Here is a 26,552-nt window from a genome sequence, read left to right on the forward strand (position 1 = left end):
GTGTTCCAGCGGATGATGGGTTCAGTGTTGAATGGGGTGGAAAATGTTGTTCATTTTCAAGATGACGTGTTGCTGTTTGGTAGAATGAAGGAGGAGCATGATGTAATCTTGAAGGAGGTGTTAAATAAGATGGAGTCGGCTGGGTTAACTTTGAGGAAAGATAAATGCAAGTTTGCGGTGGAAGAGGTGGAGTACTTGGGTTATACCCTGTCGGCGGATGGGGTGAGGCCCAAGCGTGATTTGTTAGAGTCCATACGGAAGGCACCAGCACCTGTCGATAGGGATCAGTTGAGGTCGTTTCTGGGCCTTATAGAGTACTACGCAAAATTTGTTCGCAATTTTGCGGATAAGACAGAGAAAATAAGAGTATTGCTCAAGAAGGGTTGTAAGTTTTGTTGGGGCCAAGAGCAGGAGAGTGCGTTCGTTGGAATTAAGAAAGAGATATGTGATGCTGGTATTTTGACACCCTTTGACACTAAGATGGAGTCTGTTCTGATTGTCGATGCAAGTGGTGTTGGCTTGGGCGCTGTGCTTGCCCAGGTTCATCCTTCAGGTTTGAAGACGGTGGCGTTTGCATCGAGGTCCCTTACTGTTTCGGAGAGGAACTACTCTATAATAGACAGAGGCACTCGCTGCGGCTTGGGGATGCGCGTACTTCAGGATGTATCTGTGGGGGTCTCTTTTCAGATTACAGACTGACCACAAGCCTTTGGTGAGGATACTGTCGCCGGGTGGAGCTGGGAAAGGCTCTGCGAGGTTAGCAAGGTTAGGTGCAAGATTGCAAGAGTATTTGTACAAAGTGGATTATATTCCTGGTTGGAAGAATAACTTGGCAGATGGTTTGTCGAGACTTCCGCTACCCTGGCAAGAGGTTGATCGAGCTGGTGATGAGTCATCTTTGTGTGAAGGTTCGGTAGCACCGGTTGGTGATGTAGTTGAGTTCTGTTCAGGTGCAATAGGAAAGGAGAGATGGGATGAGGGCATGGCAAGTGATGGTGTGCTACTTAAGGTGAAAGAATTGATTGTTAAGGGAACTAGGCGAGAGAGCACTCTTGAGTGTGCAGTCAGGCCATTTTTGAAAGTGTTAGATGAACTGTCTATCTTGGACAAAGAGGATAATATTGTAATGAAGGGTAGCAAGTTTATTCCACCACAAGATTTGAGGTTTACTCTGTTCAAGTTGGCACACGAAGGTCATTTGGGTCAGTCACTCACAAAAAAAAGGCTGAGAGAATACTTCTGGTGGCCGTCAATGGATCAACATGTCTCTGATTGGGTTGTGAGGTGTTCTGATTGTTTCGAGAGTGAGAAGAGGTTAAAAGTGGGCAGTCAGGCACCTCATGGCACTATTGAGGAACCTCTTGCTCCTTGGCATTCTGTTTGTATGGATTTTGTCGGTCCTTTCAATGGCCTTTGTGTGGATTTGAGGGTTGCCCTTGTTCCGATTGATGTCTTTTCTAGATGGTTAGTAGTAAAGTTTTGCAAGAAAATACTCACTAAGGTGACAATTCAATTGTTAACTGAAATTTTCAGGGAGGAAGGGTTTCCAATGAAACTTATAACAGATAATGGGACTCAGTTAACCTCTGAGGAGATGAGAAAGTTTTTGTGTGCTTGCGGGATTGTCCATAGTAGGACATCCTTTTACAACCCACAGGGGAATGGAATGGTCGAGAGGGCTAACCGCATGGTCAAAGGGGCAATCCAAATGGCTATGGCTACTGGCGGTTCTGTGAAATGCATGGTGGAGGAGTTAATCTGGGCATACCGCACGACTGAAAATTATTCTTCCGGTATGATTCCTTTTACTGTGATGAGGGGTCGTCCAGCTGGCACCAAGTTAATTTCAGCTTGGATGAAAGCGTGTGTGAGTTTGGGGAATCCTAGTGGGGTGAAGAAGGCCGTGGAAGTGGTACGCAATCTTCCTCAGAAAATCAGGGTGAATGATTTGGTCAAAGTGAAACCTGGGCGGATTTCTGGGGGTTTGACTAAATTCAGGGGGCCGTACAAGGTTAAATCTGTTCATGAAAGATATGTTATTTTGAAAAATGGTGAACACTGGAATCTTAGAAGAGTGGCTCTTTACAAAAGACATGCCAATGCGGATGTGGGTGATGTGGTTGTGAGGGGAAAGGTTGCGGTTGATGCTTGTTCTGAAGAGGGTCGGTGCTCTACGAGTAGGGTCAGCAAACCTCCTTCTTATTTGCAAGATTATTATTGTGATGATCCTTAGTTTTATTTTTTTATGTTTTCTTTTGTTGTTTACGTTTATTTTCCTTCTTTTATTTTACTTCTACTGAAGGAATGAGGATATGTTGTATCTTGTTTTCATGCTTTATCACTTTCTTGATACTGCCCCTTTAATCTGTTCATTCCTTTTGGATCTTTTCTTACTTCTGTGTTCTCTCTCTTTGCCTGGTTTGGCAGTTGCTTGCTAGCCTGGAGAGGGACACCAGCTGTTACCTGTAGCTTGCAATAAATACACCTTTTATATATTATTCTTGTATGGACTTCGTGACTTCTTCCATACAACACCATCCCAAGCACTTTCAGGCAAATATATAATTGAATGCCTAACGTATTTTCTTTCTCACAGGCTACTCACCCTTTGACTAGTTTATTCCTTTAAAGATCCAGTATAGGTCATAAGGAGAAGAAATGGTCAGGACTTTACTGGTAGGGTAATTGTGTATTTGTGGGACATTGTTCTTGAGTTTGTGTTAGAACGCCGAAACAGGCAGTAAGCCATGAACGTTAGATACTATTGTAATGGAAATTAAAAACAGACTGTTTTCCAGGTAACTCAGTGTAAGTTACTGGCTGCTGCTGGCCCAACTGATGCTTTTTCAATATAGCCAAAAAATGTTTAGCTCCCAGTGGACGTATAGATCACTCCCTGTGGAGATTAAGCATTATGTGGGTTGGGATAGAAGTTGGGCATCAAAATGTTATTTGCCTACTTCTGTGCTTCTTTGTGGCTTGTAAATGTGGGAAGATGCCTTATTCAGGAGTAACTGGCATTGATGACAGAGCACTTGTGAGACATTGGAGACTTAAGGGGGTACTTTGTCTTCTGGAATGTGGGTGAGACTGCTTGGGTATTTGGCGTAGATTGCATTTCCAGTAATAGTCTGTGTATCAGTTCTGCTACTGAGCCTACAAATCTCCTTCAACTCAGGCGCCAAACTTGATGAACAAGCAAAGATGTTGGATTCTTAATCCTCATCTTCATGCCACATAAATTGTTATCCCAAATGTGGTTATTCATGATGTCAACGATTCAGTGTTTGCAGTGTCAAGTATATGGAATGTGCTGTGTGCTAGTGAAGATGGAATTAAAGTTTTGTCTTACATTCCTGACACAGGAACAATTAATTCACACTAATTACCTGAACGGAGAGCAGGAAATCAGACATCACTTAAGTGTAATTGTGCCTGTGCTTCTTTTTAGGTTTCACCTAGGTAAAGCATGTGATGTCTCTTCAAGACCATTTATTTTCTCTCAGTGTACTTTGAGGCCACCCATTGCTTGGCTTCATCGTCACTCATATTTGTTTGCTTCTTATTGGTCAGCTGTCAGAGCGTCCTTCCTCATACTGTGTTTGTCCCTCTCCTGGAGCATAGACACATTGCTTGTTTCCTTCCACTGCTCATTTTTTAGGTGCTACTTTTCTCTATGTGTTTAAGCACTCTACCAGAGTATGTTTTTGTTATCTGGCTCTCTCACATACTTCTTCTCCCTGTGTGTCTCTCCCTATCTACCTCGCCTTTGTTGCTTGCCCCCACCTACACTCTGTCTCTTAGTTGTTGCTTGTCTCTACCCACCCACACTCCTCCCGCTGTCCGTGTAATTCCCTGCCCCCTCTTTCCATGATTGTCCCTCGACCCAGCTCCTCTCACCCTCCCTTGTCCATCCACTTCCTATCACCCATCCTTAACACCCCTGTTGTATGTGTTGCCCCCTGACTAGCCCCTTCCATTCTCTGTGTTAACTATTTACCCGCAGGAACCAAATAAAATAGCTATGATGTAGCCAATTCTGGCCACATCATAGCGCTTTTTCCCCCACACCCTTCTCTGTCTGTGTTGCGCTTCAATCCGTGTTGCCTCCTTTTCCACGCTATGATGCGGCCAGCGGGGGCAGAATTATGGAGGGGTTTTTTTTTTTTTTACTTTCAGCCATGCTGAACAGCAGTGCTGTACAACATGGCTAAAAAGACATTGGCAAAGCCAACATCTGTATGTAGCAAGACCTATTGGCTTTGCTAATGTTTGCTTTTCTTTTACGGGAAGAGGTAGCTCATACCTTTGCTGAAGGCAGTACTCATCTTCTCTGAACATGGTTGTAGGGGCAGTGATGTAACAAGGGGGCATGCAATGTAAAGAGGCCTTTGTGCTTGGTCTGGTAGTAAAAAACAGAGATCACTGGGGTCTAGTCGACCCCTCCAACTCATGTCCCAGTGCCACTCCTTCCGCTGCACTGTTGATAGTTGAACCCTTAGGTATGAAAGCTACGTTCCTGGTCCCCCTGTGCATGCTGTTAGGGTTTCGCTTACACAGTATACTTATGTTGGGTGTAACAGTAGCCACGTGAAAAGCCAATTAGACCTCAGGGTGATTCAGGAATGGTGATAGCAGTACTCCAGAGAGAGCCAACAAGCCCACTGTTCCTCCTAAAGCCCTGGTTATGACATTTTAAGGAACAAATTATGCAAATTATGCCGCTGCAAAGGAAAATCGAAAGTTCTTGCTAAATTAGAATGGCAGCTCAAACAATTCACGATTAAACACACATTAACAGAACTGCCTGGCAAGATCCCCTCTAGAGACAGCTCAAGCAACCACAGATAGGTTTTAGCCTTGCTAAGCATCTTCAGTAAGGTATAGATTAGATATTTGTGGCACAGCGTGCAAGGAACTCATGTCAGGACATAGTCTTTGTCACTCAGAGTGATCAGTGGTGGCTGGCATGTCCCGAGGGTGGTGCGGCGCATAACAAAATAAAAAATAAAAGGCACTTACCTTTACCACGAGCACAACATCGTCCCCAATCCTTTACTCCTCGAGGCAGGCAGGCCCGACTCCCAAGCTAATCCTGGTGCTGCTCTCATGCATCATGAGAGGAGGACTAGGATTGGAGAGTGCGACCTCTATCAGCGCTCACAAGAGCACTTTGGGCCTAAGGTTTAAAATGTGCATGCCCGGCTGGCCGTCGCAAGACAGCCAGCCAAAAAGACGTGCATTTTATGGTACTAATCTCTTTTTTAAGATGTGCATTTTAAACTCAAGAGCACAAAGCTCCCTGCTGCCACTCAGCAGCAATGGCCTACCCCGTCAGGGCACTCAGTTCGGGATGGGTCAGTTGCTGAAAAATAAAAAGGTGATACATTTTATTACCATTTCATTTTTCATGTCTGGCCTGGGGGATTTGTCTGTGGGGTGATGCTCCTCCACTCAAATGGAGGAGCCGCCCCTGTGAGAGAGAATATCGATGAAAAAATATAGAATGACAGAATATCGACTTCCTGTCTACAAACAGGTAAGTACAAAAATATTGAATCCTAAATAGTGTTGTCAATAATATAGCTTGCTAAAATATCGACTTTTAAAAATGTCTTAAAAATAATATTAAATTAATTAAATAATCAATATAATTAAGTAAAACATACTTACAAATTATTTTAAAAAACGCTAAATTAATAAATAATAGATACATAAAATGTAAAAAATGCATTTTTATTTGTTATTATATATTAACTTAATATTATTAAAAATAATTAATATTTTTAATTATAAAATATTAAAAACATAATTTACAATATCTCTCTCTCTCTCTCTCTCTCTCTCTATATATATATATATATATATATATATATATATATATATATATATATATATATATATATGTGTTCCAAACTCCTGCTGCTCCTGCCACTCGGATCTGGATTCCGACACAGAAAAACAGGTACAAACCACAAAACAGCGCTGTAGTTGCGGAGGTGATTTATTGACCTCTTCTCTCCAGCATATATATGTATTCAAAACAAAACCCTTTCAGGCATAGAGTGACGCATAAATTATGTAAAAAAGAAGAAGAGAACTCTGGGTAGTTCTCAAGTTTAGGTGGAAAGCAGCCCCTGTTAGAGCACTCTCAACACCAGCAACACTCTAGATCTGCTCACCTCAAATGTCTGTTTTTCTATCAAAGTTTTTAAGCATAGGACTAGTACAGTGCAGTTCTTGCCAAGCTGTAAAATGAAAAAAGCCATTTATCACTCCAGGCACAATATTACAACTTTGAATTAGTGAAATACCAACTCAAGCCAACCTGAAATGAGTAAAAGCAACCCCAGACACAGTGTTTCGCTCTAATTAGAGCTCTTCAGAGAGGTATAGCTTTGTCCAGACACAAGGGAGCACCCAGTATTATGTCAAAACAAAACCCTTTCAGGCATAGAGTGACGCATAAATTATGTAAAAAAGAAGTGTCGCTGGTGTTGAGAGTGCTCTAACAGGGGCTGCTTTCCACCAAAACTTGAGAACTACCCAGAGTTCTTTTTTTTAAACATAATTTATACAGTAGGGAAAGTGCTGGATAGCGGGAGGGTAAAAATTACTATTCCCACTCCAGTCAGTGCAACAGTAGGGAAAGTGTTGGATAGCGGGTGGGTAAAAAATACTATTCCCTCTCCAGTGAGTGCAACAGTAGGGAAAGTGTTGGATATTGGGAGGGTAAAAATTACTATTTCCACTCCAGTTAGTGAAACAGTAGGGAACGTGTTGGATAGCGGGAGGGTAAAAATTACTATTCCCACTCCAGCGAATGCAACAGTAGGGAAAGTGTTGGATAGCGGGTGGGAATAATTTAATATTCCCACTCCACCAATTGTAACAGTAGGGAAAGTGTCGTATAGCGACGGGGAATAATTTAGTATACCCACTCCTGCAATATAATTAACATTAATTAACAAGTAATTATTTTTTCAAAATTAATTTACCTCCCACCATTTTCCCCTATAAACGTCACCTACAGTATTGTAAAATATTAATAAATTAACATAATTAAAAATTAATTAACTAATTACAATTAACAATAAAATTAATAACCATCAAATCTAAATTAATTCACAAAATTAACACTATAAAATAACTTTTAATAAATATAATATAAAACATAATAAAAATGACATTAAAACTAAAGTACTTCCTACCCTACTCCCCTATCAACCCTCACCCCACTCCTAAAAAAAAGTACACGATTAACATATTTACAAATTAATTATTAATACTTAATATCTAATTAATTACTAATTGATAAATAAATGTACACTATTAACATATTTACCAATTAATTATTAATTGTTAATAATCAATGTATAATTAATTAGTAATAAATTAATCAACAATATAAATGATGAAATACTCAATTATTAATTAATAAATTAATTAATGAATTTCAATTAGATTACTTACCACCCTATTCCCCTGTAAACCCACAACCCGCTACAGAATTAAATAGCGCAAAAAATGAGTAACATATAATTATTTCTAAATATATCTAAAAATATATATTGTAATTAAATTACTTCCCACCCTGTTCCCCTATAAACCCACAACCCACTACAGAGTTAAATTACGCAAAAATGTATTTAATTAAAATTCATTACTTTTAGAAAATTGGGATATACATTACAAAAGTAATACATACTTTTAATACATATACTAACACTAAAAAAATTGATATTTATACAACTATATTATTACAGTTGATATTACTACTTTCGATATTATGAAAAACGATATTTCTTACCTGCATTTCGATATTCTGCACCACTATATTTTTGTAAGTCGATATTATGTCCATTGTATATTTTAAACTCGATATTTTGCCATATCGATATTAAAAATTCGATATTATGACTGATTACCACATCAAACATTCAACAGTCTATGGGAGGAATGCATGCAAATAGTATAAACAAATAGCAGTCGCTCTGGGTAGCATTACAACCCAGTGCTTTCTAACCCACTGTGCTACAGTAAACAGAGGCCTATTCTACCCAAACAAGTACTGACCCTGTTCCTCATGCTAAGAGTTCATTCAGAACTGCCATTCAAGCCCCCTCTAGAACAGAACACAAGCAACCACAGACTGGTATGTCTATACACCAAGAAGACAAACTAGGTATGTCCGGACATGAGTTCCTTTCTCGCTGTCACCCAGGATCCATCTGTTACTCACTGACGAGGCCCAACAAGGGCGAAACCAGTCTGGGGTTGCTTGTGTTGCCTTCTGGTGGGGACCTCACTGGGCAGTTCCACACAAATTGGAATTAGGCTCCTTAGATAGCTTGAAAAGAGGAGGACATTTGAAGGACTATCAATCCAGAATAATTTAGCAGATACTTAAGATCTTTCACTTACAGTGTTAGGGTCTGGAATATATTTCAATGATATATTATCTCTTAACTGAACAAGAGAAGAATAATATTACAGAAAATAGATAAAAGGCCTAAACAAGCTAGGATTGAACAGAGAGCTGATGGACGGGTGAACATGTGTTGCTATATACATCCAATGCAATTCAGCTCCAAATTGCATTGTGTCCAATGATATTCACACCCTTCACATGAAGCAGAGCAGCCTCTGACCTCAGGTGTAATTTCAACTAAAACATAAATACTGAGGGTACATGGGTGTTAACATTTATACGATTATTAGGTCTCACCAGAGACAGTGCACATGCTGTTATTTGCACAGGGGGCTTAGAGCCTGCCCATTGGTTGGCTTCATCTTCACTCTCATTTCCTTGCTTCTCTTTAGATAACTCATGCTGGCTTCACTTCCTCTTCATCTGGTAGTCCCGCCCCTGGAAGATGTCCCATATACTGCTTCCTTGCCCAGGATCCCTTCTCTGCTTGTGTTTTATGGAGCTACCTTTTTCTTTTAGTTGCCGCACTCCATAATAGTGCATGTGTTTGCAGGCTGTCTCCCTCTCACCCCCATCCTGCATTGTTGCTTGCCCTGTCAACCCTCCCCCTTCTGCTTTACTGTTGCTTGTCCAGGCCCTTCTGCCCCACTGCCTGTCTTGTTGTTTCTTCTCCCACCCCTCCCCAGTGCTGCTTGACCCTTCTATGCCAGCCCTTTCCCACTTTGTAGCTTCTTGCCTCCTCCATACTGCATTGTTTCTTGCTCCTCACCCTTACCGCCAGGAAAAACCACCATGAGGTAGCCAGGTCATAATGTTTTTTCCGAACTTTCAGTCATACTGCACGTCAGCCACACTGCTGTACAACATGGAAAAAATACATTGTCAAAGCCAATAGCTCTTTCGTAGGCCAATGCTCATCTTAAGAGAAAATGTTCACCAATAAGTATCACTGCTGTCTGGAAATAGTTACTAAACTAAAATTGTGTTCCTCAGCAACTGCAAAATGAGGCAAGCGATTTTATTTTATTTTCCAAGTTGGATCGGTAAATAAATAAGTAGAGCAAAAGGTATTTTTTTTTAAGTGCGGGTGAGGTGGGAGCCACATGGAGGGTTAAGGTGGGGGAGGACAAGGAGAGCGAAGATGAGGAGAGCGAAGATGAGGAGAGCTCATCTGGGACATGAAATCAACATGAAGGAGAAGCAACAGGCAAGGGAGAAGGTCATGGGTGGGGAAACAACACAGAGGGCAGGGGTGGGGGGGAGAAGCAACAGTAAAGAGAGCAACATGGAGCTGGCAGGGGAGAAAGACATTGGTGAGAAAGCAACAAAGTACTGAAGGGTGAGCACAACATGGAGAGTGGTGGGAAGAAGTACACAGAGTGCAGTGGGAGAAAAGTACATAAGCGGGATAGCTGCAAAACACATGGATACTTATCCCAAAAGAAAGTTGTGCTTGAACAGCAAGCAGTGAAAGCACAGAAGACAGCGAATAAAAAGAGATTGTTAAAAAGCTATGCTTCATGGGAGAGATAAACTCAAGATTGGTAAGCTGGGACACAGATAATCAGCAGGCAAATGAGAGTGACAAGATAGCTAATCAATGCTATGCACTAGGAAGGCTCCAAGCCCCTATACGTTCTTGGTAAACCCAAGATATGCCGTTCACAATCAGTCAGCTTTGCTGTACGCTCAACTTAAAAAGGAAATGTGCCCATTAATTGCTAACTCCTTAAGTGCCGCCTACTGTAGACCTAGGAAGCCTCCCACTTCTCGAAATGTGTATCAAATCATATATCTCTAAGCATCTTGAAGAAGTTTTATATAAAATACCTGTTTGACCAGAAAGTGATCTGCAACATGGGTTAATTATAGTATCTATATCACCTAACTGATACTGGGTTGATTATGTTAACTCCACCTTGAAACTGAATGACTTAGATTGAATGACACAGTTATTGTTGGTAAAATAGAAATATTTAATATCTTGGCATGTGCTCAGTTGAGAATTCAAACTACACCCCTCACACACATACAGGAGGGCGCCCACAATACAGAAGAGTTACAGTGTCTTACCAGTGGTAGAAGTGTGCTGTACAGAAGCTGATAACATAATAACGAAACAAAGGGGAGATGGGGCATATTGGAAATGGTCACTGTATTTGAACGTGGCATTAAAATGCAAGGAATGAGAAGGAAACAGTACTCAATCCCCTGGGGTAGTTAGGGGAACTACTACAGGGTGATCAGAGAACTGCAAGTGACTGAGACACCGTAGTTTCTATATCGATTATTCCTTAAATTAATGAATGGATTCCGGCAGTGTAACTTACTTTCAGAAGAGCCACCGGTTTGATATTACAGTGGTTTGTAAAAGGATATCCCTGGATTGGAAATGCTGTGTTCTAGTGACATATAACCATTTGGTCACAGTATGTGTGGTGAGGTAATACAGTTCCAGAGGGATGTTATATTGCTGGGCTCTTATCAGCTTTAACGACTCCAGTGCAAATCTGGATACAGTGGAAGCTGGACAGTGCAACGACCTATCGTTACCAATTTTATTTACAAAGGCACATGGTGGCCTTTGGTTCTGCCCATAGCAGTATTTCTCTCTCACCTCGTGATGTTGGTAGTTTGGCGTATCATTCCGCCACCAATCATAGAGGAGTATATTACATCTGAAATGTACACTCAATCATCCCACTGTTTTGTCACATTTGATACTTGATCTCCTATTTGCCTTCTGTATAGAAAGCAATCTATTATCGCTACCCAAAGCTGCTCAACATGCTGGTACCCCTGAATGACTGGTATGGCTTGAGCAGAGCAGTCCATGCTACATTCATAAGACCAGTGGCTCTCATAAGGCCTGAATTCTTTCATTCATATTTTATTATTCCTCTGCTTGTGATTCTGAAAGGATCTTATTGCTGGCACTTGGATCATTGCATACCAGGTTTCACATGTTCCCTTAGTGATGAACCCCAGCCCAACCTTTCTGAAACAGGGGTGAGGAGGCTTGAGGTGGAGAAAGAAAGTGCTGTGGGGGAAGACCAGATGGTGTTTGTCTCCTTTTCATTCAGGTGTTTAAATCATGCACCGTGCCTGCACATACCGCAGAACTAGAAAGTTTAAAAGAGGTTTGGATTGAAAATGTAGAGAACTCCGGTTGGCAATTGTCAGGAGCGAGTAGCTCATCAAGATGGATGCTTTAGCTTTCCATTCTGGAAAGCTACCGGATGGTTGAGCATCTCTCACCTCACACAGGACATGGGGTATAGGCAGCATGTCAGAACTTGGGCACAAACTTCGGAAAAACACACTGGTGCATTTGTATCCTGGGGTAGTATAACCAGGGACAGGAGGAGCTTGGAGTCCTGGGCAGTTGTAAGCCCACCAGAACACTAAAATTGATCTAAACATTTTAGTGTTTAGAGACAGTTTTAATTTAGGAGGATTTAGGAGGGAGATTAATTCTCGTCACAGAAATACTCAAAAGGTATTTATCAGTCGAGTTGCAAATGGTCATTTGCACAAGTGTAAACATATGATTTTAAAGTGATTTGCTGTCAAAGTTATGGTATCGTTTAGAGCCAAACTTTAAGAAGCTGTCGCTAATCATCAAACGAGTGGTAAAATGGGCGCATGTCATATATCTTTAAAGGCTCATGTCTTCCCCTACAAAACACAGAGGTAGAGAAACACCCAAGCTATGATTTTCAAAAACAGATCTAGCCAAGAGGACACAGGGGACCCGATTCCGATTTGGTAAAATGCCCTCTGAATAGCCGTACGGAGCTTTTTTCCCGTACGAATCGTATGCAGAACCCTACCCGTACGTACGATGTAGTACGATGTGTACCCAAAGCAGTTCTCCGTACGAATCTTACCGAAGACCATACAACTCACTAATCCGAACAAATCGCATTTGGAACTCTCAGTACGCGATGTCCGTACGGATCGAAGCTGCATTTTCCGACCCAGCAAGTACGAATCGTATCGACAACACTCTGTACGACTCTTTTACTACGGGAGCTTAAAACGTCCGTAAAAGCAGGTTTCGCCTCGAAAATGCATACGAAACGGACCCCCCCGGGTACGGTGAGTACACCCCATGATTGCAGGGGTACGGTGCATCGGGGTACGGTGTGTACACCCCTGGATTTCAGGGGTACGGTGCGTATGTCCCCGTGCGTACACCCCATGATCATAGGTGTACGGACCGTAAGGGTACGGTTTGTACACCCCAAGGTTGTAGGTGTACGGTGCGTACACCCCTTGATTTTAGGGGTACAGTGCATATGTGATAGTGTTGCCCTCCGTACGAATTGCTCATACGTGACGTTTACCATACGAATCGCGTACTCATTCCCCGGTCCGGTTCGTACTTGGCGGGTCGTACGGCATTTTTACGAATCGTACGGCTCACTGTGCGGGTCGAGGTCGTACGGATTTACCCTTCATTTTCGTACGGTTCGCAATGATTCGGAAGTATTTTCTCGCAACAGATTGTACTACGTGTTTCGGACGAATTCGTACGATTCGTACGGAAACCGCTACGAATATGAATCGTCGTACGGATTCGTTTCCCAAATTGGAATCGACCTCAGAATGTACAGGTCAGGCATCACACCATAGAGCAGGGGTCTTCAAACTGTGGGCCTCGACCCCCAGGGGGGCCATGGAACGATGCAAAGGGGGTCGCGCCTTCACAGTGTCACTTCTGCATGGCCTCCAGGGCTTCAGCCCCCCTCCTCCCCCATCCTGTGTCTCAGCCCGGGCTGCTGCAGTGCAGCTCGCGCTCCTGGGGCCTCTGCTGGGCAGTGTCTGGAGTCTTCTCTCCGGCCCGAGTTTTCACAGGTCTTTAAAGACCATTAGCATACTTACATGCCTTTGATTACCAAAGATTCGTTTTTTTCTGGTTCTAGTACCCCCTGGGCCCCCACTCTGCCTATTTCTTACATTTGTATTTTTACACTTACTGCTGTAGTGTGAGAATGCATTTAATGAAAAGAAATATAAAGTTGGGTTGCCAAAAGAAACATGCCTGCTATGTTTTGTTTAAAGATCCTGCAGAGGCCTACTCTTTACACTAAATTGAGTTATAAATAAAAAAGTATGTATTCATTAGGTATGTGACTTTTCTGTCTTTATTCTCTTTAATTATTAGTCATGGATCATTAAGGCATCACTAGAACACAATTAAAAGTGCTTTCTATTTATATTTGCTGTTCTAAGTATTCACAGATAAGTGCAAAAAATACAGCTGTAGGTGACTGCTTATTTCTGGGCCATCAACATAATGAGCTGGTAACCCTAATCATTAGACTGGAAGTTTGTTGCAGGATCAGCACAATATTTATTTCCTCCACCCTCGAACCCTGATTGTTGCCATTATAGCAATAATTTAACTTATATCTGAAACCCTACGCTTCAAGTTTCTAGGAATGCACCCTGCTTTCAGACTACTCACTTCTCATTCTCTCCTTCACTTTCACGTTCACCCTGCACTCGCATCGATCACAATGCACTCCCAGCGATCACAATGCACTCACACTGATCACCATGCACTCACACTGATCACCATCCACTCACACTGATCACCATGCACTCACACTGATCACCATGCACTCACACTGATCACCATGCACTCACACCGATCACCATGCACTCACACCGATCACCATGCACTCACACCAATCACCATGCACTCACACCAATCACCATGCACTCACACCGATCACCATGCACTCACACCGATCACCATGCACTCACACCGATCACCATGCACTCACACCGATCACCATGCACTCACACCAATCACCATGCAGTCACACCAATCACCATGCACTCACATCAATCACCATGCACTCACATCAATCACCATGCACTCACACCATTCACCATGCACTCACACCAATCACCATGCACTCACACCAATCACCATGCACTCACACCGATCACCTTGCACTCACACCGATCACCATGCACTCACACTGATCACCATGCACTCACACCGATCACCATGCACTCACACCGATCACCATGCACTCACACCGATCACCATGCACTCACACCGATCACCATGCACTCACACCGATCACCATGCACTCACACCGATCACCATGCAGTCACACCAATCACCATGCACTCACATCAATCACCATGCACTCACATCAATCACCATGCACTCACACCAATCACCATGCACTCACACCAATCACCATGCACTCACACCAATCACCATGCACTCACACCAATCACCTTGCACTCACACCAATCACCATGCACTCACACCGATCACCATGCACTCACACTGATCACCATGCACTCACCCTTGCTGCTCCCGGCCATGGCCAGGAGAGCTTCTAATGTGGCAGCGCGTATTCCTGCGGATTGGGAGGCCCTTCACAGAGGTTGACTAGACATCTTTCTGATGTTAATTGCTGTATTTTGGTTATAAACTGGTACTGATGGGGTGAAATCTTTCCTCAGTATTACTGTGTTTAAAAAAATTCTAATTAATAAAGCAATGATACCCCAAAATACGCAGCATCACAGAACATTATTTACATTTTCTACTCACACAATTTAGTCAAGCCTGTCGCATAATTTGGTCCTCACCTTCCTCATAGCCTAGAGGTTTAGAAATTTTTGTCAGGAGGGGGTCCTTACGCTTGAAAATGTTGACAGGGGGGTCTCTGCATCCAAAAGTTTGAAGACATCTGCCGTAGAGCCATCTACCAAAGATCTTACAGACATTCACTCAGGTTTCCCAAACATCCCAAGCTCAGGTGTGGCAGTACATGATCAAAGTATTACTCACAGAACTGCAGGCTTTGGCTTTAGACCATAGTGTATGCTTTCCTATAGACAAGAGAAATTAACCCACCATGTCCTAAATTTGAGTAAAAACTTCCAGAAGTTGGCGAAGCTGCGTGATTTTCTCCTGTACATTTCTGGGGCGAATTTGTGGAAAATCAGACTTTTTTAAACTGTCTTTATTAGGTTTTCTTATGCAAAAGGTATAGCACAATGTAAAGGAATCATCAATCATTCTCTGTTAGTTGAAACACATTGCCATATTTTACATATTCATTCTACAATGTGGTATATTTTTTCTATTTCGTCGAATACATTATTTAACTGTTATTGATTATGTAAGGAGGTTTCGTATGTGCACAGATTGACTCATATTTGCAGACTTCATTTTCAAGTCATTACTTTCAACAAAACCTCAAAATATGAAAGTGAACATTAATAACTTACACAAGTGGGAGGTCTACTTTGAACACAATGTATTCTCGTTTAGCTGGTGGAAAAGCAGAATCAACTGTCTGTTTTTTTCAACAAAGTAGTTATTTGTTCATACAAGTTGAAACTTGTTTCCACATTGAAGTGGTCCTGAATTCTCAGTAATATGATTTAACTAACTAGTCCCACTCTTTGAACTGGACATGTTGAGAAAAGTCACCTCCATGAAGTAACACGGTCTTTCAATTACACATAACTTCATCAGCATAGAGCAAATCAGAACAATCCACTATTTCACCATTTTATCCCCCAAGTTCACATGAACACAGGTCACCATAGCAGTGCACAAGATGTCCTGGCCACCAAACCCTAGTAAAAGTGCAGCTGTTCACCTGAAAAGCTAAGAAAGGGCTTACCTTGCAGGTACATCTCTTCTCCTTCCGTGAACATCTGGTTGCACCTGCTGCATCGTGCACAGCTGGGATGGTAATGTTTGTCGCCCGCCTAGGAAAAAGACAAAGAAAGTAGAAGACAGTTTAAGTCCACCCTTGTTTGGTTGCTATGCAACTCTTTCTTGCACAAGTTCCTCCTTTGCCAAGCTCCTCAGTAAATTACATAGAACAGCCCGCAGACAAGGAGGAGCAGCAGAATGATACATTTTAGTGCCACTTTTGCCTCATTCTGATGGTACTCTACTTCAGCCATTGTCCATGTCCAACTTAGTGAGCATGCATGTAACTATAGAAATGTCAATGCCGTGTTGTGTGCCTGGGATGTCAATAGTACCTGGTACACGTGTGTCTTGACATGTCTGGGATTTGAGTGTTTACTGTGTGTCGATCTCTGGTGACTGAGATCGTCTGATATGTCATCACTTTGGGTAATACGTTTGAGCTGAGAAGGTTTAGCTCGTCATCGCTTGTTTCATGTGCAGTTTAGGGGTGTGGTAGTCAGAGAAAGCAAACCGGTGACAGACTCATAGACGTTGGGTGCGTCCAACAATTACATGACACGCACATGCGAAGAACTGGGCAATTCAGCGATATCATCATCAGAGGCGGACTGCTAAATAATGGAAAACCAAACAGAGTTCGACAAGTAACCTGAGACACCATGTGGACAAACCACAGATGGACTGCAGACTGCACATCCCAATGGGCCCTGGGGATGAAACATCCAATTCTCGGAAACTTGCAGACAATGGACCCTTGAAAATGGAATTGAGTGACTGATGATCATTGAAAGCCGGGCCCTATATTAGATGAGCGCGTGTGCTCAAGGTATCCAATCCAACTGCATAGGAGGGAAGTGCCCCATCAATGAAGTAAAGGTTAGAGATTAGACATCAGCATTGCGTTGAAGGAAGAAACTGGGGAATGCACCAGTACTGCGTGCAAGGGAGAAGAGCATCTTTCATTGGGGAATAACCTGAATTAATGGTTTTGAAGGTCTTTGGAGCTAAAGCTATCAGATCTCAGAAGACATCATTGTTTTGCAACAACAGTAATGTTATTAATGTTTTCACAGAGCCCCTATGCCATGCATTAGTGTTGCAGTGTTGATCCTGTTCCCATGGGAACAGTCCAGCCTGAATTAATGGTTTTGAAGGTCTTTGGAGCTAAAGCTATCAGATCTCAGAAGACATCATTGTTTTGCAACAACAGTAATGTTATTAATGTTTTCACAGAGCCCCTATGCCATGCATTAGTGTTGCAGTGTTGATCCTGTTCCCATGGGAACAGTCCAGCCCGAACTGCCAGGCCAGGGCCTCCCTGGACTAGAAACAAGCATCCTAGGACCGGTTTCGGGGCATCACCCCTCATCAGTCAGGCTAGCTTGACTCCAGTGGCATGGAGAGCACGTAACCCAAGTCTGTGAATATGTGTTCCACTCGGGGTGACAAATTCAAAACGAACAATTGATGGACAGACTGCTGCACAATGTCAAACATTCAACCTAGTACAGAGATCTGGGCCTATATCCATCATTATTTTGCTCCCCATGCCTTTCCAGTTCAGACTCAGCCATACGCAAATCAGACGTAGACCCGCATAAACCACTCCGATAACTAGCAATAGCTAAGCATTTAGCTTGGTAGACTTTGACCATTGCCTGTATGACCCCTCAGGTAGCTCGCCCGTTATGCCATCCAGTAGACTCCTTGGTGGTAAGTGACACTTCTCAAAGGATTAGGCTGATTGGAAACTTATAGGTGGTGCTTTAAGATGACACTAATTGTGCTATTTGCAGATATTTCTGTAGTTTTGTATGGCATGTGGGAACATATAAAAATTAACCCTGGGCGTAGATTGCGAAGTAGTTCTACGCATAGCTAGCAAAGTGCACTTCGCACTACGCGAGCTACGCGAACTGCGTAGGGCACTGTGCAAAATGCTGTTCGCACAGATTGCACAGTGCGGGATGCTTGTCCGCACTGTGCAATCAGTGCAAACTGCATCTTGCACAGTGCAAGTGGTCATTTTCTGCCGCTCGAGTAGATTTCTACTCGAGGCAGCTTTCTCAACGCGGACTGGTAGTTTCTTTTCGCGAGCATACGCGACCACTCGCAATGAGAAACCTGACCTCCCCGCATTGAGAAGCTCGCCGGGAGGTTTATTTTCCACGCTCACGATCGGCAACTTGATGTTGCTGATCGCGAACGAGGGAAAGTCTCGCCGGGATGTCATTTTGCTTGCTCGCAGTCGCCAACTTGACGTTGAGGACCGCGAGCAAGCAAAAAATTACCGCTGCACTACGCTACTCTACGCGTGTTTGCACTGTGCTACGTGCAATTTGGTGTAGTGTGAAGTAGCGCAAACTGCGCGAGCGTATTGTAGTGCTTTGCCCAGGCGTAATAAAAACACACAAGTATGTGCTAAGAGAGTGAGAAACAGTAAGACAATATAGTGCTCGAAGAGATACCATTATGATGGAAAATGTTCTCTTAAGTGGGGAATTTCTTTACTTTGCCTTGAACAGGGATTCAACAAGTGTATTATATGCCCCTGCTTCCACTGAATTTACAGTCGGAAATATATCCTTGGTCGAAGGAGCCCGCACTGAGCAGGGGACAGATTCTAAATAAAGGCACTGGCTTAGGCCTGCACTGCAAAAACCCCAAACATGAACTGGAAAGGGCGAATTCTGGTGGTGACACCTAAGCCTGTCCTGGGGCTCCCTCCAAACTTGGGAACACAGGATGGTCCCGCTGACTTCTGCAAATCTCTAGCAGATAAAAAGCAAAAATGAAGGATTTAAACATTAGTAGTCTGGAAGAGAGGGGAGAGGGTGAGAGGATCTGCGATGTAGACATTTATGAGCTTTGAGGTTATTGGTGAAGTACAGGATGTGAGCTTAATCTAATCTGTGTACTTCTTGAACAAGCAGTAAGGACATAAGACATATCGGGGGAAGTTCTCCATTAACACTGGAGTTCTTCAAGAAAATACTAGGGCCCTCATTGTGACTTGTGCTATTTCACACGGGGTGATAGATCCATACTTCTTAATTCCATGTTTCTCCAGACCAGAATTCTCAGGTCCACAAACTCGATAATACTGGACAAGGAGACACTGGAGCCTTAGCAATGCTTCGGAGGGCTGGGCCAGCAGGAAGCAGTTTTGCTTGGCCCTCGCCCAATCCCTGCAGCAGTCCAAGGGATGCAAGCAAAGTTTCATTCAGACAGGCACACGCCTACCCTGCACCCCAGTGCCCTCCACCCCAGCAAACTAGTCAACCTATACTAAAGGACCCAGTATCTATGGTCCCTCTGTTTATTCTGCATTCCATGACGAAAAGCCATAATCGATGGAATTAGTGCAGAAGTACCGTCTTTAATCGGGGACTTTGTTCTCACCCCCCCCCCCAAATACTACTACTAAATTCTGTGAAACTCATAATGAGGGTCTATGTGGTGAGTGCAAAATCAATCAACATTAAACGATGGGAATGACACAATGGAGTGACAGGACTGTGGGAGCAAAGATTGGTTTTGGGTCTACATAGTGTCATATGTGTTACAACAAGCAGGAAAATAGGCAAACCGCTTTTGTTTTACAGTCCTCTTCTCTCATCAACATGTATTTAAGTCCATCCTTGATGAGGCTGTGTCTGTGTCATGTTGAGGGAGTACAGGGTTCATTCTCTCACTCATGGACAAATAAATCTCACTCCCTGCGTTCATAGAGCCATGGTGAGCTTCAAGTGCTCTCTCTCAGTTTGTTGCTTTTCCTAAGAGCATCTGGAGAGCTTGTGACCTCAGTAAGTGGGCTGAAGGAAGATTTATTCAACTGAAGAGCCAGTGAGTGGGAGTGCTCGGCTACTTGATTTAGGGCCCACTCTGTACTATAACCATGGGCTTGGAAACACGCAATGGAATGAGGAACAAAATACTGCGTAAATAGGAACTTCTCTCATAGTTAATCCATCATCTGCTATATGTCCTAGAGATTTCAGCAAAAAACAAGTTTGGTTCCAAGCTAAACTGGATCAAACAAAAATTACAAATACAGCGCCCTAGTCATGGTTGTTGTTTTAAGAGAATGAATTTGGCCATTGATTTCGTCAAGTGTTAATTTCTACTACAATTTTATGATAGAAAACTAAAGACAAACCCTAGTTTCAGTCATCTCTTAAAACAACAACCATGAATATGGTGCGGTATTTGGTATTTATGGTAGCAACTCAGTGCCCTAGAATCCAGGAGAGCAATAAGAGGGATATTCACGCTGGGCTACCATGAATGGCCACCAACCCTGTGGATGGGCTTGGACAGTAAATGAACTGGATGATCGGCTACTTAATTCCCAGCCCTAGTGGTGCTTAGTTTAGATGTCTCAGCATCCCAAGCCGGTTATAGATACCATAACAGGATGGTTACCGCCTCTCTATTCCAACCAGCCCTGCACTGTTCACACAGCTTAAAGACCTTCATTACCCTAGACCCTGGAGGGGCTCCAGTTTAGGAAATGGCGGGAACAACGTAGTCTGAGGAACCCAGGGCGAGGAACAACTTGGGGAACAATATGTAATCCTGGTTCCATTTCTGTGTAACTGATTTACATGCAGTGTCCGTAAGACTAGTATGGAGAATGTTCCCTGCCTGTGTATATAAGTATGTATTTAGATAGGTAAATTTGTATATATTTTTTAATAGTGCTTGATCCTTGGTCTGTATACGTTGTATGGGTGGCCACCCGGATCTAGAAACTATGGACGTGCCTTATCCCTTTGAAAGTGGAGTCTTGCTGTTGTCCAATAAAGTAATGTGGCACACTGAGGGAATCTGTCTTAACGGAGACGGATGTTCTTGACGGCAGTTACTGGACTGCCAAAATACATGGGGAAGGCACTGAGAGCCAACTTTAGAGTTTGGAGGGAATTGAAAATCCAAACTCTAAATCCTCCAGTTTTTGGATGAATTTCTAAATATGGAGTACTCTCCTCCTTAATAATATCCTTGCTGTGCAGGTAATTTAGCCGGTGGATTTGACACCATGTTTCTAGTTTCCGCCAAAAACTAGAGAAGGTTTAGCTCCCTCGAAACTCTAAATGTGGGTATTGGGGGCACGGGCCCACCTGCAGTGTCGACAGGCCTAGTCCTGTACATAATCCCACTACTGCGTGAAACTCATTCCATACATCAGTAGACATAGCGTATGTATTAAAGGGGGGAAAAGAAGGTGTTGGAAACACAGAGAGAGAAAGGAGTTGCGTCCGTGGTTACTGGACGGGGAATACTCCTGATTCCCTGGTCGAGGTATAGAAAAGAACAAATGGAGGAGTATTACCCGATGAGGGTAATGAAGGCTTTGTCCAAACTAAGGAAACACTGTTCCTTTGTTAGTAAACCCCTCACTCACCACCTGGTGGTGACTTGCTTCATCATCGGGGCCCACCCAAGTGGCCTAGCGTCACTTGGGTGTGCTTCCACACCTGAGTTACAGTGGAGCAGGTAGTGAAGTGTGGGATGTGAACAAAAAAAGTGTGAGTGTTAAAATTGTCCTGGTTAATCCTTCTGGATGACCAAGGACTTAGGACTGGGTGCGTCTTTTAGGGGGCGCACACCACCCACTTCCTTGTTTTGGTCCTGAAGAATACCGGGGATTACCCCACATGGTAGAAACATGTTGACCAGCACATAAACTGAGATATGTAGGCCGTAACTTCCCTACTACTATCTCACCCACATTTTAAATATTGTCCAGTTACTTTTTTTATTAAAATCTGTATCAAAGCATTAACCAGGACAATTTTAACACTCACACTTTTTTTGTTCACATCCCACACTTCACTACCTGCTCCACTGTAACTCAGGTGTGGAAGCACACCCAAGTGACTCTAGGCCACTTGGGTGGGCCCCGATGATGAAGCAAGTCACCACCAGGTGGTGAGTGAGGGGTTTACTAACAAAGGAACAGTGTTTCCTTAGTTTGGACAAAGCCTTCATTACCCTCATCGGGTAATGGGAAAAGAAGGTGCACAGGCACTCTGTAAATTCAATGGAAATTATATTCGGGTCTAAATTTACTTACTGGGGGACAGAGAAGCAGTGTACCGAACAACGTAGGTGGCAGAAACTTCCATAACTGCAAGAGCCGGCGATTTAGCACTACAGCCCTGCTCTAAAGTACAGCTGTGGATTGTGGGAGGACGGCGCGGAGTGTAGAACTTCACATGTCCCGAAAATTACTATAAATTAGTATCACAGATGGCAGGACCGACAATAGCAAAACAGCAGAGCCTGACTCTGAAACGAGCATTGCAAAATTACACTGCCTGGGGAAATTAAAAAGTACCACTTTCTACTTGGCACAGAAGAGTTGTGGTTTGATGGTTATGCTCTTGACTTTACAACCTGGAAACTGGACTTCTAATCTTGGCTACTCAAACCACACTGTGTCATTGTGGGAAACTGCCCTTGTTCCCTTGTAATTCAATTCTAATTCAGACATTGAGAGTGCTTTCAAACAGGGAAACAACCTTTACAACGCAACCATTACATCGCACTACACTTACAACGCAGTCATTACATCGCAACATCCTTTACAACACATGTCACTACAACGCAGGCATTCCAACGCATACCATTACAATGCATGACAGTACATCCCATGTCACTACAACGCAGGCATTACAACGCATAACATGACAACGAATACCACTGGAGTTAGAATAGTAATTTTTACCCCCTACACTGTCCAACACTTACCCTACTGTTGTACCCACTGGAGTTAGAATAGTAATTTTCACCCCTATACTATGCAATACTTACCTTAAACGTAATGTAATGGTGTGCGTTGTAATGGTATGCGTTGTAAAGATAGTATGCAATGTAATGGAATGCGTTGTAAAGGTAGTTTTTAAAAATGCGATGTAGCGTGATGCGATGTAATGGAATGCGTTGTAGTGGATTTTGCGATGTAAAAACTGCGTTGCAAGTGCATGTGTTGTAAATGTCATACATTCTTTAAAACATACTTAAGCTCAGTGTGAAGGACTATATATGAAGCATGACATTTAATCACATAGTTCTTCAATACGACAAATACCCAAATTTTATGTAGCTGAGGGTGTGTCTCTTCTTAAGGAGAGTTTGTTATTTTGCTGCTCATTATAATTTTTACATCATTTTTTTAAACACATTTTATTGAGTTTTATAATATATACATATCCCAACGGGGCGACAAATAAAGAAAGGTAATATCAAAACAAACATTAGCAATAGCCATGGGCATTTAACCCTACCCCACCCACGGTGTGATAAGATGATATACTACACTGATATTATTGCAAGTTTGAATTCCGCACCCTCCCATCTCCCTCCCCTCTTATAAACATCTGAATCTCATCAACTACCATGTGTCCCAAGGATCAGACAGGCTCCAGCATGATACCTCTGTACTCTGCTCACACCAGCCAATTTTTAGGGTGTTTTTGCAGACATCCCCTTGCCTTATTATTATATACAGCTACGTCTTGGTCCATACAGTGATATCGCATGGGGGGTGCAACCCATGTCCCATTTTGCTAGGGTCAATCCCCAATAAAGTAGCAATAGCTTATATCTATTGCCCCCCAGACTATCCGTAACATGGAGAAGAATGAGTTTCAGGTCCATTGGGATCGACCAGGACAAGACCCTGTCAAGGCAAGAGGTCACCCCCCCACCACCAAAACGAGTCCAGCATAGGGCAACCCCACACTGTATGTAGAAATGTTCTGTCTTCCATGTGACAGCGGAGGCAGGTCGGGGAGGCAATCACCCCCATATGCCATAGACAATGGCATGTTTTGTACACTCTGTGGAGGTATTTAAGTTGGATCAACCTATGGTGGGTTGATATAGGGGCCTTCCAAGGCACCCCCAGAGCCACAGTCCAATCTTCGTTCTCCAAGACCCCGATATCTACCTCCCGTGCCCCGCTAAATGGAGGAATGTGTCCGTACAATTAGATATAAGGGTTCTGATAAATGTTGGTGATTTTGTGATCCCTTAGGATGCACATAATGAGTTTACCCTCCGATGGGTCAAATTCAGGGAGATTAGACAGGGCAGAGATATATGGGGTCAGCACATGACAGAGCTAGAGGAGGTGATGGAATTGACGACGGTGGAGTTGGTACTCTGTCTGCATAATTTAAAAGTACTTGAGAACTGTTACGTCCATGACGACACCCAGGATGGAGGTCCTGAAGAAATCCCATTTTTGAAAACCTTCCTGCCGAGCCACCTGATGAAGCAGGCAAGCTTGCCAGAGCGGTGTCCACTCCGTCAATCTTCCCCACCAATCCATCTGACAAAGAGATTGTTTCCACAGATTTAAGACTACCCTAGTCGCCAGAGGGAGAACAACTATTGTAATGCTAACTGTACCATGTGTTCCTTGCATCCCCTTGTACTCCCGTGATTCCCTACCTATTGTACAACTCCTTGACTTTGTAAAGCGCTCTGATACCCTAACGGGTCAAGTTCGCGCTCTATAAAAACACAAAAATAAATAAATAAATAAATAGTAGTGCCCCGCTGTACAAATACGAGACTAGGGGGGGCGTCTTCCAACGTCCACCTCTCGGACGCAAAGGCGGGGTCGCCCTGGTCATTGTACCACCAGTCATTAATAATCAGAAAGTGTGATACACAGTAATAAGAGTCAATATCTGCGATACCTCCACAGTAGGTCGACTAAAGTCATCTCCAGAGGGCGATACGCAGAGCACCACCATCCCAAAGTAAGTGTTGCAGGATGTCATATGGAAAATTCTGTAGTTTATAGAGAAACCGAGGCAAGGATACCATTTTAAAAATTGCCAACCTACCAGTCCGGGCAAGGGCAGGACCGACCAAACCTGAACATCCTCCCTCAGGCATGTCAGGACAAGGTCCATGTTACGAGACCAAGCCAGAACCGCATCAGGGGACCAAAGAAACCTAAGTACCTCAAACCCCTCCCAACCTCCGAAGGCAATCGTTAGCCCTGTCGCCCAGCCGAAGCCCTGCGTGTAGTCTCCCACAGGAAACACTATAAATTTTGATATGTTTAAGTATAGACTCGATATTTTGCCAAAGATGCACATAATTTCTAGAATACATGGTTCCGATATCTCAGGGGCAGTAAGAAAGAATAGAACGTTGTCGGCATATAGGGTGGTTTTGTCAGAAAGTCCCTCTTCTCCACTTGAAGCCGCAACCTGAGCATCTATCTTTACCCACACTGCCAGGGGCTTGATTGCAATAGCAAACAATAGGGGAGACAGGAGACAACCCTGCCTTGTTTCCTGCTGTATTGAAAATGGAGTTCATTGGCCCCACCCACTCGCACCATCGCTGTCAAGCCTGTGTATAGGAGCTTCGATAAAAATTTGGGGCTGAAATTCAACCCGAGGAGTAATAGGGACAGATATTACCAACTCGTGGAGTCAAATGCCTTGTCGGTATTCGCTACTAGAACTGCCACGGGTCCCCTCAATCTATCCGTGAGGTATAAGGTGGTGTACAAATATTGGATGTTATGACGAGTGGCTTGGTGAGGCATAAAGCCAGCCTGATCGGGATGAACCAGGTCAGTGATGAAGCGCACTAGTCTATTCACCAGTTTTTTCACTAAAATCTTAATTTCCGAACTCAAGTGGAAGATTGGGCTGTATGATGAGTGGTCATCTGAAGATCAACCAGGCTTAGGGAAGACTACAATGTTGACATGGTGACTATCGGGCGGCAGGGCAGCACCAGCAGTTGCGGAATGGATTACTCCCTATAGATGTTCCCTGAGACTGGACATGTATGTCTTGTAACATTCACAAGGAAACCCGTTCGGACCTTGGGCCTATATGGATCGCAGCCCCGCCAGGGCTGACGAGGGCTGTGACGCATCCTCCAGGTGGTCGTGGTCGTGGATGAAAGGGTTTGCAGGGGAAGCGCATTCACAAAGTCAGCTATTTGTTCCTGGGATCGGAGCTCTCTCCGAGCATAGACCGCTTCAAATTGAACAGCAAAGCTGCTAGTCACAGCCCCAGGATTGGTAAGCAGGATTCTCAATGGATCTCAAATGAGAGGGACAGAGAAAAGCACTGGGTGGCCTGCCACAATCTATGCAGCATTTACTAGCTCTATCCCCTATTGATATATGGTAATTTGAGCCGCCTGCCAAGATTGTTTGGCCTCCCCCAGCGGGGTCTGCTGGTACTGCTGCTGTACGAGTTATAGCTGCAGACGTGCCAAGTGCCCATCTCCTCAGGAGCCCTGTACCTCCAAGTCAACTATCTGTGATTCAAGGTTCACTAAGTCTTGCGCATGACGTCTTGACTTCCCGGTACAATAACTAATATCTACCCCATGAAGTGTGGGCTTTAAAGCCCGCCACAACAT

The 26,552-nt window shown here is 43.4% G+C and overlaps 1 protein-coding gene across 17 annotated transcripts in view; it reads right to left on the reverse strand.

Moving 5' to 3' along the window:
• ABLIM1 (actin binding LIM protein 1) overlaps positions 1 to 26,552 on the reverse strand; it is an 899,845-nt gene that overhangs the window by 146,446 nt on the left and 726,847 nt on the right. For all 17 annotated transcript variants that reach the window (XR_015295979.1, XR_015295980.1, XM_086922894.1 and 14 more), the window contains exon 7: positions 16,102 to 16,189. Coding sequence is in view for 15 of the 17 variants with exons in the window: in XM_086922894.1 (XP_086779020.1) it covers positions 16,102 to 16,189 (88 nt within the window). In the remaining 2 variants the exon portion in view is untranslated. The remainder of the gene's footprint in view (positions 1 to 16,101; positions 16,190 to 26,552) is intronic.

This window comes from Lissotriton vulgaris, chromosome 5 (assembly GCF_964263255.1).
Source record: "Lissotriton vulgaris chromosome 5, aLisVul1.2, whole genome shotgun sequence".
In the NCBI taxonomy this organism is placed as follows: Eukaryota; Metazoa; Chordata; class Amphibia; order Caudata; family Salamandridae; genus Lissotriton; species Lissotriton vulgaris.